This window comes from Culicoides brevitarsis, chromosome 2, assembly GCF_036172545.1.
Source record: "Culicoides brevitarsis isolate CSIRO-B50_1 chromosome 2, AGI_CSIRO_Cbre_v1, whole genome shotgun sequence".
Lineage (NCBI taxonomy): Eukaryota > Metazoa > Arthropoda > Insecta > Diptera > Ceratopogonidae > Culicoides > Culicoides brevitarsis.
The window spans coordinates 5,387,959-5,403,359 of record NC_087086.1 but is presented as its reverse complement, the minus strand read 5'-3'; the positions used below and the strand labels follow the sequence as shown (position 1 = coordinate 5,403,359).

Below are 15,401 nucleotides of genomic sequence, written 5' to 3'. Positions count from 1 at the left end.
AAATTGTTTGCTTGCTTGCTTGTGCATTAAACATTTTCATTTTCTTCTTCATCAAATTTTCTAATTAGCGTCATAGACAGCAAAATTTTCTTGTTCGCGTTGTTGTTTCGCTGCTTTCGTCTTATATGAGCTTGTCATGATTCAAAGTTGGCAAATTTTTGTCGGTATGTGTGTGGCAGCCAGGCAAAAATGAGTAACGGGAAAGGGATGTGGAAAAAAGTTTCCTTTATATTTATACGACTTTTTAACTAATGGCAAATATTTTTTTTTTGTTTCTCGAAAAATATCTTAATTATGTATGGAGTTGATTATGTTGATGTGAAAAATGTCAAAAAAATTAATTTAATTATAAAATAATCAATTAATATAAAAAAATTATTTTTTAAGACATTTTTCTGCTCAATTCGTTGCCTGAATGAACTTTTTCATCAAAAAAAAATTATTTCTAAATTCACATGAAAATGCTTGAGTAGAAAACAACAAAAGGCGAACAATGGCCAACATCAATTTTTTGGCTTAAAAAGGGCTATTAAGGCTAGAAGAGACAAAAAATAAAAATAAACATCATAAAAAAAGGAACAAAATTTTTCGCATTTTGTCACCGCACCATCGAGCGAGAGAAAAGCAAAAATTCCTCTTTTTTTGGCAGGATGTGACGTACATTCACGTGCACTATTATTATAATAGATTTTAATTTTATTGTGTAAAAATTCCGAAAAAAGCCGTCGTCGTTGGTGAAAAAATGTATTTTGTATTTTAAAAAAAGGATGTGACACTGTTATTAGACAAAATATTTTATGTGCTCCGAAAAAGTGTGCGGTGACAAAACTTCAATTACAGCAAATATTTTGTCTTTTATGGTTTTTTTGAGGTAGCGCAGTGCTATTTAGGACGAAAATAGTGAATATTTTGGTCTTTTGTGAACGAGAAAAAAAATGTTTGAAATTTTATGAGGGAAATTCGATAAAAGCACTTTTTGCAATATAATATTTTTTTTATTTTTATTTTTTTATTTTTAATTGTTTAATTTAATTTAAATTTGTTTATTTTAAAAATTTATTTGTTATTTAAATAATTTTTATTGAATTTATTTTTTTTATTTAAATTTATTTATTTTTAAATTTTAATGAATTTTTAAAAAATTACTTCTCATATTTTTAAAATAATTTCTATTACCTAAATTTAATTTTTTTTTTTTGTAAATTTCATTATTTTAAAATTTTTATGAATTAAAAAAAAATACTTCTCATATTTTAAATCTAAGTTTTTTAAAATAAAAAAAAAAATATTAAAATCAAAAATTAAATTTAAAATTTTATAAGAGAATTTTTTAATAAATATTTCATTTTTCTCATCTTTTCATTAATTCTTAAGTTTTTGACATTAAAATTCAATATATTTTTTGAATGATTTTTCCAATATTTTTAGAAATTTTTTTAAAAATTTGATTTTTTTAAATAAAAATAATTAATTTTTGTTTAAATAATTATTAAAATAATTCTAATAGTTAAAAATAAAAATAATTTTTTTTCAAATAACTAAAATTTAATATTTTTTTTGATGATTTTTCCAATATTTTTGAAAAATTAACTCTTCTGGTTTCTTCAATATTTGTTTTTTATTTTTTTAATTTCCCGATTTTTTGATATATTTTATTTATTTTTTTTTTAATTTAATTTTATTATTTTTTTTAGTTAAAAAATACCTCAGACAGACTCAAGCTTGAAAAAAATCAAAATTTTGTCAAAGAACTCCCAAAAACTAAAAAGAAGAGGACAAAAAATATTATAATAATAGAAAATAAGTGCAGGACAAAGTGGTTCGTAGTTCGCAGTAGTAGCAGCAGCAGCACAAAAATGGAAAATGAGTAAGTTTATGAAAATTTTAAATAGTTTAATTAGTTAGAAAATACACAAAATTAAATGAAATTTTTAAATGTAATGGTTATTGCTCCGTAAATTGTGTGTCTGTGTGTGCACCCAATAGCACTTCCAGTTACTGTGTGTTGTTATTATTTTATATTATAATGGTTGTCAGATTCAGAATTTCCCTTGAGGTCACACATTATTACATTATACGTGCCGGCATCGACTCATAGAGCAGAGCATAGAAGTTGGTAATTGGTGAAAATTTTCAAGCAGAAATTTTTTAGGCCAGGCAGGAAATTGAATATTTTTTAATGATTTTAATTGCAAAAAGGCATGCTTTGGTCCGATGAACACACACAGACAAAAAAAAAACGGGTAAGAGGGACTTGAATTTTTTTTTTGCTGAGCAAGTCACTCGTTTTCACTCGTTCGATGAAAAGCTCGATGAACACTTTCGAACAAAAATATATCGAAATCGAATCAAAAACTTTTCAATTGAATTTAACGAGTGCACACACATATAATTTAGAATGGATGCTTAATTGCTGAAAATTGAATTGAATTAGAAAATTGTCCCATTTAAATTATTATTTATTTAAATTGGAAGATAAAATAATAATGTCGAGTTTTCATGACAATTATTTGACTTTTATTGAGAAATAATTATTTTTAGAATTTTTTATTTTGTGTCATTTTGTTTTTATTTGATTTTTAATTGTTAAAGAAAATTGTTGGCTATATAGATAAAAAAAGTCGAAAAGAATTTATTTTTATTAAAAAATATTTATTTTTATATTTATATTTATTTATTTTAATAAATATTTAATTAATATTTTAACTATTATTTTTTTTTATTTTTATTTTAAAAATAATTCTGAATGAAATTCGTTAATTTTTCATTGGTTGTTTTATGGAAAATTATTAATATTTTTTTACATGATTTTTTTTTACTTGATCTAAAATATTTTTAGATAATTAAAAAAAATTAATTTAAAAATAAAAAAAAAATTATAAAAAATTTAAAATTATAAAAAAAATAATTATAATTTAATTTACATTTAATTTTACTAAATTTAATTTATTTTTATTTATACTAAACTTTAAATATTTAAATTTTATAAAATTTTTTTAAAATCCAGCGAACCGGTTGACGATCTCAAAAAAACCCGGAAGTCAATTCTAATTCATTTCATAAAAAATCAAATAAATTTTCATTTTAAATTTTTTATTAATTTTTTTTTGTATTAATTTTATTAAAATAATTAAAAATAAAAATCGATTTTAAAAATTAAAATTAAATAAAATTTATATTGATATTTTTTTAAATTTTTTTTAGATTGTTTTTCAAAAATTAACTTTCAAAATAAAACAATTAAAAAATATTTAAACTAAATTTTTAATATAATTTTATCAAAATTTTGCAAATTTAATTTTAATTTTATTTTAAATTATTTAAAATTTAATTTAAATTAATTATTTAAAATTATTGAATTTAATTTTAAAATATTTTTTTTTCTTGAAGAAAAACAAAATTTATTTGCAAACAATTGCTCAGTAAGCAAATTTCGCTACTATTTAAACAAAAAAGGTGACACAAAGGCATCGGAATTGAATTATCAAAACAAAGTCAACAACAATATTCCTCAACGCTCTACTCAAATATAAGTAGAACTTGTGTCTCTCTTCATAACACTTATTTACCAATTTATCATATTCTCCTCTTCTTCTCTTCCAAGTGCCTCATCTACCTCTCGAGCACACAGAGAGAAATTCGATTAAACACAATAATTTTGTGAAGTGTATTTAAAATTGTATGTCTTCCTCGTTCCGATCGTTCGCTGCTGCATTTTCGCCAAATGCAAATGCTAAAACTGTGAAATGTGGTGTGAGAGTCCCGAAAAACAGCTTTGACCAGTCAAGCTACAAGCCATAATTTTTTTTCCTGTGCGAACGTTGACCAAGAGCAGCAGCAACGTGAATGACGAAAATGCCTCAAATTGTTCAATATAATTGTCTGTGTGCGATGCGAGTCGGAGGCAGCAGCAGCAGCGGCAAATGTGTACTTATATAATAAAATTGAATTGGCCAAATCTAAATTTGACTATTGCTTGTTAGGTAACAACTTTTCCCTGAAAGTGCATGTTGTTGATGAACAAAATATTCAATTATACATGCATTTTCTATGGGTTTGCAGCGCACGACGTACGGGATGCATTTTATTATTTGTCTGAGAAGAATTGATTTTGTTGCTAACTTGTTATCACTTGTGAAAATTTTAATGATCTTGTATGTGCCATGCACGCATTTCTCTCTCGCTCCGCACACAGACACAGGCACACGGGAATGATTGATTGACTTTAATTGATTTGTATATGTTTGAAACAAAAATTTCTATCTAGAATTCTCCAACTACAGAATTTCATGCAGTTTGCGCGTAATTGTTTCTAACACACAAACAAGTCGAACGAAGTGAAAAGGAGTTGAATTAACTCCTTGAGGAATTTAATTAATTTTTCAAGGATTTAAAAAAAAAACTAAAATTAACTAAATTAATTTACTTTAAATATTAAATTAATTTATTCTAATTAATTTTATTTCTTTTAAATTTTAATTTTTTAATAAATTAATTTAAATTAATTTATTTAATTTTTTAAAATTAATCTTGAATTTATTTAAAATAACTAATTTTATTTATTTAAATTAATTTTATTTTTTTAAATTTTAATTTGATTAATTTAAATTATTTATTTTAATTTAAATAAATTTATTTTTTTTATTTATTTTAATTTGATTTATTTTCAATTTATATAAATTTTATTTCTAATGTACCTAAATTAATATTTTTTAATCATCTTACAAAAATTTTAATTTAATTAAATTTTAATTAATTTTATTTTTATAAATTAAATAAATTTAAATTAAATATGAGAATATTTTAATTAATATCTAAATAGATCTAAATAAAAATATTTTTTTTAAATTTTTAATTTTTTATTAAAATTTATTTAATTTAATTTAAATTTTTATTAGAATAAAATAATTTATTTATTTTTTTTTAATTTTAGAAGTATTGAAAATTGCATCTCAAAGATTAATGAATAAAATTATTTTAAAAAAATCATATTAAATTTAAATTTAAATTAATTAAATAAAAAATAAAAATAATAATTAAATTAATATTTATTTTTTTTGAATAATCAAATTGAAATTAAAATAATAAATTAAATTAATCAAATAAAAATTATAAAATATTTAAATTTACATATTAAATTAATTTTTAAGTAAAATTTGAGCAAATTTCTTAAAAATAGTTCAATTAATTTTTTTTAAATATTAGATTTATTTAAATCCTAAAATGTTAATTTTTCACTTTTTTAATCCATCGGGCGACACTGAATCCTCGTTAGAAATAAATGCTGTGAATATATTTTTGTTTACTAATTGGACTTTAACTATAGAAAATTTGTTTCGAGTTTTTGTCCTGACGATGTGCCAGTTATAGAGAGAGTGAGTTAGAACGGAACGTTCGAGTTGATTGCTTCAGTTTAAATATTAATTTCAACATATTTTTCACTCGAGAGGAAATCAACTAACTTTTCGGGATAATAATAACACGACACACATTAAAAAAATATCACATTCACAAAAATTGAACATGTTTCATCCGATTAATAAAATTTTTGAGTCGTTAAATTATTTATTGCATTTCCGAATAAAATATAAAATTATAACATGTACTTTTTTGGAGAGAAGAAAGGAGGAAGGACTGCCATATGTTAAATTGTACATGACTGACCTCTCCGTGTCGTCATCGTCGTGAACGTTGCTGCTGCTGCTACTTGACGAGAACGTGTCCGCATGTATAATAAATATCTATATATTGCATAAAATAATAAAATTTTGTCCAATGTTCTTGTTGTTCCGGACAGACATATAAATATTATATTAAATTGCACATTATGGCTGAGCATTGGACGAGCATTTTTCATTCGGAGGCACAAGGAGTGAGAGAATAATGTGTAAAGAATATTTGATGAGATTGATGAATTATTAATTATGGAAAACTATCCATCCATTCATTCGTTTTCATCATTCATCGTCATCATCATTAAATTTTTCCCTCAGCGTTGATGTATGAGTTTGTGTTATAAAATATATAATAATGAAAAATTTATGGGAATTTTTTTTTCGGGGGGATTTTTGAATATATGGGGAAAATGGTCTTTATTGCACAGGTGTTTCACTTAAATTAGGAGTTTTTTTTTTAATTTTAATATTTGACGTGAAAGACGAATTTTTATTGAAATTAGCTTTCAATTAATTTTTTTTTGCTATGATCTACCAAATATTTTTTGATAAATGCGTTATTTGTCTTCTTAGATTAGTTTGAATATTTTTTTTGAAAATAATATTATTTAGTTTTTAAACATAAAAATTTTTAAACATTAAATATTAATTAATTATTTATAAATTATAAAATAATTATAACATATTAATTTTTATATAATTTTTTAAAAACATTTTTTAAACATAAAAAATAATAATTATTTTTAAAATTTTTAATTATAAAAAAAAATAATTATTTTTAACAATTATTAAAAAAAAAAATAAAATTTTGACAAAATATATTTTATTTAATTAATTCATTTAATTTAATAAATTTTTCAATTAAAATTAAAATTATTAGATATTAAATTAAATTAACTTAATAATAATAAATAAAATCTATAAATAGAATCCTTTAATTTTAACTACTTTAAAGCTTTTTTTAATTTTAAAATATTTTTATATAATTCAATTTTTTAATTATTTTTTTTTCTTTACAATATAATTAAAGTTAAAATTAAATAGAATTCAAGAAATTTGACGAATTATTTTAATATTTTATGTAAAAGTTTAATATGATTTTTGTGAGAAAAAAGAATCTTTCAAACTTGAATGAATTTTTCATATCACTCAGAGTTAATTCGTATAATGACGACATTTAACCGCTCACAATCCTTTTTACCTTTTTTAAAATTTTTGCAATAATAACAACGACGACGACGTCACAAAAAAGCATAAGCGCCAAGCGATCTGTGAATGAATAAACCACTTTTGCTAATAGGGCACAAAAACTTTTCATATCATCTAATGTCCAATTAGACTAATGTGCTGTTGATGCTTTATACATGCAACATCATTTGTGTATACATAACCTTTTGTAAAAGCGGCAGGTACTTATCTTCACTCAGCACACAATGGCGCTATATTAGCATGATTATATGTGTGTGGTAGCATACGCGGCGATGTGATGATGATGATGATGCTGCTGTTGGTGTATATTATAATATTCTAATAGAAAATTTTTCGGAATGGGAAATGACATATCGCATCAGAGCAGTTGGAGGAAGAGCGAGAGATGTGAACAGCAACATTGCTCTTGTCAATTTGAATTAATATAATGAATAATGTGAGGCGCAGAGAGGAATTATGAACATTTTGTAAATTCACCCGTTGCTTTTAAATGGCATTCCGATATGCAAACGGGCATGTAATGTAGCACAATATGCGCGTTTCCGTGGGCCATGACGGCGCGACGGTAGCACATGAATGACTTAGATAATGAATTGAATGGAGATTTTGGGACTATGCGTGTGTTGTTTATTTATAAACATTTACATACGGCGACGAATGTGTACATAAAACATTTGAAAGATTAAAATTTAACGAAGGTTATCTATGAGACGGATTAAGGTAAAGTGATTTTTTGACGTAGTAGGTACATGTCATACGCAAATGAAATATTTTGTGACGTAAGCCCGGTTAGCTCAGTTGGTAGAGCGTTGGACTTTTAATCCAACGGTCGCGGGTTCAAGTCCCTCATCGGGCGGCAAACTTTTTTTATACTCACATTTTTTTGTGTTAATTGAAATTCCTGATAAGAAAAACATCAATTTTTATTTTGAAGTAATTATATTTTTATTTTTCACTGTATTGTTTGTGATTAACGAAGTATTTTTTTTTGTTTTTAATATTACTTACGACTAAATATCTCAAAAAGTATTTTTTACAATTATTTAATTTAGATTTCTTAAAACAAATTTTCGGTAGATTTGACTTTCATTATTTTTTTTTGTATATTTATCTCCAAAGTGAGTAAAATTGTCATATTACCACAAATTTCTTGTAATATATTTAATTTGTTTAATAATTATTTAGGAAACTTACCATCGTAGTTGATCTTTGTGTGTACATTTAATGTGATTTTTTTATAGATCTTGTTTTAAGTTTTTAAATTGAATAAATCTACAATAATCTACAACTTTGAATAATGATTACTAATGTATCATTTTCTATATTTTTAATTAAAATTATACAACAATTACAATTAATAATAATAATAATTAATATTTTTACGATTTTCTTTTTCGTTACTTAAGTAATAGTTAATAATTTGTTTATTTTTTTTTAAATTTATGAAGATGATATTTTTTGAGAGAGAATTTTTTTTTGTATCACTTTTGCGATTTTTAAAATTTTTACGGACTACGATCGTTATCATTGTTGAGAGCGGATAGCTTATCAATACTATCGTCGTTGTGCAAGTCATTTAGCTCTTCTTTTGTCTTGTTGCCATTATTGTTAATGCCAGATGCGTAACCTAAGCTATTGAAGTCATTTGGTTCGTTTTTCACGTTTTGTTTCGTAAAATTATGAAAATCGTCATGATTTTCCTGCTTAATGAGAGCATTTTCCGGGAGTCCGTTAGCATTAAGATTATTCTTATTGATGCTGCTGTTATTGTTATTATTATTATTACTCGTGTTGGAGGAAAAGTTGTTATTTACAAAGTGAGGAGATTCAACTAAATTATTTGATGAGTTACCATTATTATTACTATTTGGATAATGCTGTTGCTGCGACGCAAGATGATGATGATGATGATTCGAAGAGGGAGGGAAATGATTGTTATTACTATTGTTACTGCTATTATTGAAGCCAGCAAAGTGACCATTGTTTCCGGTATCGTAGCATGGTTTCAACAAGCCTTCCATTTTGTGAAGATGCGAATCGCTCATTCCGGGAGGATGAAAATTGAAGCCTCCCTGCGGATGGGATGGATGCCCATGCTGCGGTTGTTGTTGCTGCTGCTGTGCAAATTTCGGATTGTAGATCATGTTTTCTGGTATCATATTCGGTGGTAAATTGTTATGAGCATGATGATTGTGTGGCGTTTGCGGATGGCTTATCATTGTCGTATTTTGCGGGCCAGCAGTTCGAGCGAAACTCGATGCTGTATCATCCATGGAACCTCCCGCATTCACCATTTTACGCATCATGCCAATTTCCTTGCCATACAAATTGCTGTAGAGTTGTTCGGCGCCCGTAATATTGCTGCCAGGCATCGAAGTACCTGCTGCAGATGCGGCATTTACAGCAGCTGCGAGATGACGTTGATGCAATGGCGGCAAATTACGGATACTCTCATCATCGAGCAGCGGATGGTGATTGTGATGCATATTGGGATTTGGCGGAACAATAGGATCATCCTCGACTTTACGATTTTTCGGAGGACGTCCTAAACGCGGGCCATCTCAGTCTCTCGAACGACGAGGTCTTCCTACCTTGCCTTTGCGCAATGGAGGATTTGGTGCACTACTTGTCTTAATTAGTTTATGCCAGTCTTGCTCGCACACAATGCTTCCGCCGAGCATGTAATATCTGCGTGAAAGGAAAAATCAATCAGTTAATACAAGTTCATTTAAATTAATTTTCAAGAAAGTTTAAGAAAACTAAACGAATAAACTTACCTATCACCTTGCTGCAAATTATTTGCACACTTGGAACACTGAAAGCATTTCAAATGGAACACATGATGCTGTAACAACGGTTGATTTTGATAATTGTTATTATTGTTGACGCCATTCTGATTTGGATTTATCTGCGATGTCGTTCGCATGACAAGTTCATTTGCCGGTATTGTTTCTCCGCAAGCAGAACAAGCGCCTGAACTTCTGAATAACCTAAAAATACAAAAAAATCATAACTTTAGTTTTTTTTTCAAACAAAAAAAAAATTCTTCGTTTGTTCATGCTTTAAACGTATTACACAGGAAGGCGAAGAGAATGAAGTACAAAGCGAAAAAAGTGGTAATGAATGCCAGAGACAATTAAAAATAATTAGAGATGAGTTTATTCAATTATATCTGTAACACGAAGAAAAACATCAATTGTTTGAGGCTCATTCCGCAAGAGCCCTGAAAAATTTCCCCATTAAATTAAACGAGGAGTGTTTAGTTTTTTTAATTCAAATAATTATAACGTCTGTCTACTTTTCGTACAAATGTGATGCATCAACATCTCGTCATCATCATCATCATCCGCAAGAGACTTGTTCGTCTATAGAGAGAGACGAAACATAATAGGGTTCAGTACTAACTGACACAATCTAAAGAAAGAAAAGTTTCGCTCATTTTAATTAAAAAAAAAAGAAAACAAAACGAAAATGTGTGCACCATACACGTACGTATCGCAATGAGAGAAAACAGCTAAAACTAATTAAGAAAATTTCTTATAATTATCGCCATAAAAAAGTTTCAATTTGGGATTATTACTTCGCTAAATGCTGTCTAGGTACGTAGCAGTGTACACACTTATGTTTGCCATGCTTTGCTTGCTTGCTTTACTTTAATTAATTATATTGTTGTTGTTATGATGATGATGATAGTAGTAATAATGATGATGAACAGGGAGCGAGAACGAAGCAATACAAAAAAAAAATGTACAAAAGGCGAGGAGACGAGAATCGCGAACAAAAACAAGGCAGGGCACATATGGGAAATTCATTTAAGTGCCTTATTGTAGGTCCTTCTGATAAGTGAATTCATATTCGAAATGTCAATTTTTTTTTTAGAAAATTTAACTCTCGAGTGGATTATAAAGCTTTAATAATTTCATCGATGGACTGTTTGCAGCCCCTAACTCGAACGAGCGAACATAATCTTAAAATTTATCGCCTCTAACAAACAACATGGATAATTGCACATTTATTATTTCGTAATTGTGTGTGAATTGGATTTTATGATTCGTGTAGTAGTAGTACATTGCCATGGTAAAGCGTATCCGACAATGCTGGACAGACAATTTAGCGAGCGAAAGGAAGAGGCGAGAATATTTGTGTGTTCCTGTAACTAAAAACCGTTCTTCAACCGTTATGCGTTTGCGGAGGAAATTGCTTATGGGCATTGCTCGGCTAGTTTTTTTTTGTCAGTGAGTATCATCATGTGGTTGCCTCGCATCGCTTATACATACGACTAAAAGGTAAATTTTTTGCTTACACCTTTTATTATTACATGATCTTCCGCTTCTCCGAGCTTCGTCGTACATGTGCAACATAAAAGAGATTCTTTGTTGCGCGTGTTTTGTGTTTAGCTGCAACACCAACAAAAACTATGCACATTGCGACACACACACACAGAAGAACAAGCAGTAATAGAGTAATTTGATAAAGATTAGCATTGTGCTTTATTTTATTATGTTACGTGTTCGTTTCGTTGGAATGTTGTAGGTAAGAGCGATATATTTTGTTTTTATTATGTCTCTCTGTCATTGTAGTCTTCGCCATCGTCGAATCGTGTCCTTGTTGTCGTCACTCGACTCGCGTTTGAATTGCAGGACAAAGTAATTGAAATTTATGATGCGAAAAATGTGAATTTGATTACTATCGTCTACCCCGAAAAAAAACGTCTCATTTAACGAACACATTCATTCATTGCACTCCAGAGAAAAACTGTGAAAAAATTTGTATGCAAAGCAGAACGAATTTTACAGTCAAAGAAGGGAAAACGGAGAACAAGAAGAAACTAATTTTAACTAAACAAAAACACACACACACACACGGGTAAGGAGAAAAGAAAAAAAACCACACATACAATTTTCAAATTAACTTTAATTAGACTCATCTGCACTCCTCTTGTTACTTAATAAACCATCTAATTTTGAGTGGAAAAACTTTCTCTTTATCTGTGTAGCGTGTGTGTGTTAGTGTGTGAGGTAAAATTTCAGGCTTCTTCTTCGTTTTTCTTTTTTACGTTATTTGGTTTCATGCCACACATGCACAGCAGAAACTTTTCCTTGAGGAGTTCTACAGCTGCATCATTACCTCGGTAGAATAGTAATTGGTTTGTTGCTAATAAGGACTTATATTCAAATTTCACATCTTCATTGCTTGATTCGCTTTAAATTGAAGTTTTGGGTGAAAAATTAATAATTATTTTTTTTTTCTTACAGGATTTTTCTTCAACTAACAAAAAAAAGGAGGAAATGAAGCTTTGAAAAGCTTTTTTTCATGGAATGGACTCAAATCTTCAAGATATTTCATGTTTTAAGTCAATTTAATTTTGCCTGAACTTAGTTAATATGCAAACCAGGGTCGAAAATATTTTAAGTAAAAAAAAGCTTTTGCTTAAGTTAAAGTCAAAATTAAGTTGATTTTTGATTTTAAAAGAGTCAAAAGCTGATTTACTTTTACTTGAGTGAAAGTTTTAAGTCAAATATGTTGAAATTAAAAATTTTTCAAAAAATTTCAATTTGTTCATGAAGAATTGTTTAAAACTCGAAAAAATTGTAATTTTTTGAAAAAAAAAAAAACCTAAAATAAAATTTTGTAAATGACTTAAAACTTTGACTTAAGAAAAAGTAAATCAGCTTTTGACTTTTAAATCGAAAATCATAATTAATTTTGACTTTTTATTTAAAGCAACCTGATGCAAACACATCATGAATTACCTCACAGCCAATATCGAGAGAATTGGGGAATTGCAACCGTATGAATTGAGAAGCAACGAAAGACTGAGGCCATTATCTGTGATATCTTACCAAGAACAAAACTCAGTGTGGTATAAAGGTGTTAGAATGTATAATGAAATGTCGCAACAATATGGAACAAACTGTGATGAACTAAGTGTTTTTAAGAAAAATGCCCTATCATTTGTACGTCAAAATATAAGTGTGAACTACAGTGTTGATACATAAGCATACCTGACCCAATAATTCGTTAAATCATCGCAAGATGGACCACATCAAAACAACAACAACAACAAAACAATCAGATTTTGACCTTCTCTACAATTATTCAACATGTTAAAGGATTCGTTTTCAAGGATCTTAAGCTAATTAAAAAATCAACTTTGCTCGCATTTATGAATGTCACAGTTTAATTAGAAAGTAAATTCAAAGTGAGAATGCATAATACATTTCGAGAAATGCAACTAATTAAGACACACATGCAAGAACTTTTCAAACTCACGCGCGCTGAGAGGTATCACTTTCTACCTGACTCCCACGAGGGCGTTGACACACACACAGAAACACGTTCAATATCAAAAACTAATTAAATTAGAATATGGCAATTTAATTAACTTGCTACAAATATGACAAGCCTCCCATATATACACGTTTCTGTCAAAAATTGTTTTGTGTGATACATTCCTGGAAGCTTTATTAATTAAAAACCTCGGTGAAATTAAATAAAATAAATCATAAAACTTTTACCTATTAATTTTTGCCAACGAGACGCACACACAAAACAACAACAACAATAATAATAAATATATATATAACAAAAATTTTTCCATATACACGGCGAACATATATCAAAAATATGATACTTTTTGCCGTGTGTCTATGGAGGCAAAACGGGAGCAAGCTAAACAATTTTTCCGCCGAAAAATTAATTAAATTTGACATAGAAATAGGGAATAGAACCATTTTTGGAAAAACACAGCGCGCGCGATGAATTGTTCTGTAAAATATGTATGAAAAACACACCCAAATAGCACGAAGACAGGTGCACCAAAATATATCAAACGAAATGAAATGAAATGAAGGTGACAATCATAAAACACACATGTGAATGTTTTTTGCGCTCGGCTCCCAAAAAATTAATTTACAATTTTCATAATAATTTTTCGGGAGGCATTCCGAATGATTTATTGACAGCAGGCAAAGTCAGACGACGCAAACAATTTGCATATAGGTACACTTCAATTTGCCAGAAATCAAATTGATCAAATTCAATCAGATATGAAATTTCTTAAGAAAATGCAAAAGTCAATACGGCTTGTCATGAAAGAAGAAAATGCGGAGACTTTCGGACCAATTCAATTAAATCTTACCGTACGGAATTGTATCATCATTTTATTTATTGGATTGACTAATTAGATAAATGGAAGCAACTTATATGTATCATGTCCTTTCAACATACACATCTCATGTATAAAAGACGAATTGGTCGTTCCGTTAATGTTATTAAAATCAACAAGAAAATACCTTTCTTGAGATTTTGTCTCAACTTTTCCTTTTGAGGTGCCTTGTGTGAAATCGGAGAAATGCTCGAATTAAAAGGAAAATGAATAATTCAAATCAGCAAGATTTGATTGTTGTTTGTTTGTATATAACTTTTAGACGAAAACACTCATGCACACACACATAAATATATGGAACAAACAACCTTTTATTGAAAATAGAAATTTCCTGTGTCGGGTCACATTTATGAATGCTTGATGTTAAATGAATTGAAGTAAGATGCATTTTATGTTTATTTGTTTGTGCAAACAATTTATGCCGTCTTGTATATTCAAATGTGCAAAGGCAAATTTAACTTTCTCGAAGAAAATTTTCCAAAAGGTAAGGACGCAATTATGTATGAAAAAGGGAAGGAAATTCATCGTTGCGACGTCTTTGCTCAAAACCATTAATGTAATTAATGTCTGAGTGCTCGGACCTGTCGTTTGAAGATGCAAATTTTTGATTTGAAAGGCAAATAGTAATCTTTGACAATTTTTTGATCAAATGTCTTCTGAGATGAAAGAAATTGTTTATAAGGTAAGGTTAGTTTAGTTTTTGAATTTAAATTACCGTAATGTACATAATTATAAGAGAAAATTTAAAAATTTTTCTCTTAACAAAATTAGAAGTTAAAACTTGTTCTTTTAACATTTTTTGTTTCAAATTTAATTAATAAGAGAAGGCTAATTTTGAAGTTAAGACAATTTCTCTTAAATTTTTGACGTTGTTTAAATTTTTTTTTACAATATGTATTTTAAATTAAAATATAAAAAAACACAAAATTAGAGAAAATATCAAAAATTTCAGTTAAAAATTCTCAATTGATTTAAATAATTTAATTAATTAATTTAATTTAATTTAATTAATTTTAATTAATTTAAAATTTAATTTTGAAAATTTTTAACTGAAATATGAATTTTAATTAATTTTGTGTTTTTATATATTTTTATCTTAAAATTATCATTTAAAAAAATTAAAAAAAAGTATCAAAATAACGTCAAAAATTTAAGAGAATTTGAAAATTAGCCTTTTTTGATTAAATTTGAAACAAAAAATGTTAAAAGAACAAGTTTTTACTTCTAATTCTGTTAAGGGAAAAATTTTGAAATTTTCTCTTATAATTATCTACATTACGGTATTATATATTTTTTTAATTTTCAGGATTTAAACTCTAAAGGAATTTTTTTTAGAGAAATTTCATCAA

General features: G+C 27.3%; 2 protein-coding genes and 1 non-coding gene across 5 annotated transcripts in view; 1 reads left to right on the top strand and 2 right to left on the bottom strand.

Annotated features, from left to right (window-relative positions):
- Positions 1-7,667: 7,667 nt before the first annotated feature.
- Positions 7,668-7,740, top strand: Trnak-uuu (transfer RNA lysine (anticodon UUU)). Its single transcript has one exon. It is a non-coding gene; the product is annotated as a tRNA-Lys (tRNA).
- A 649-nt stretch (positions 7,741-8,389) lies between these two features.
- On the bottom strand, positions 8,390-9,370 carry LOC134832728 (GATA zinc finger domain-containing protein 16-like). Its single transcript, XM_063846856.1, has one exon. The coding sequence runs from the start codon at positions 9,368-9,370 to the stop codon at positions 8,390-8,392; it is 981 nt and encodes a 326-aa protein (XP_063702926.1).
- The window catches only part of LOC134832476 (LIM domain transcription factor LMO4.1), a 97,342-nt gene continuing 91,250 nt past the window's right edge, over positions 9,310-15,401 (bottom strand). For all 3 annotated transcript variants that reach the window (XM_063846505.1, XM_063846504.1, XM_063846506.1), the window contains 2 exons: positions 9,662-9,874; positions 9,310-9,572 (listed from right to left, as the gene is read on the bottom strand). In XM_063846505.1, coding sequence (XP_063702575.1) covers positions 9,446-9,572; positions 9,662-9,874 — 340 coding nt within the window. In that variant the 3' untranslated portion in view covers positions 9,310-9,445. The remainder of the gene's footprint in view (positions 9,573-9,661; positions 9,875-15,401) is intronic.

Coding starts and splice junctions, on each gene's coding strand:
- LOC134832728 (XM_063846856.1), bottom strand. CDS start 9,370: ATGCATCACAATCACCATCCGCTGCTCGATGATGAGAGTATCCGTAAT.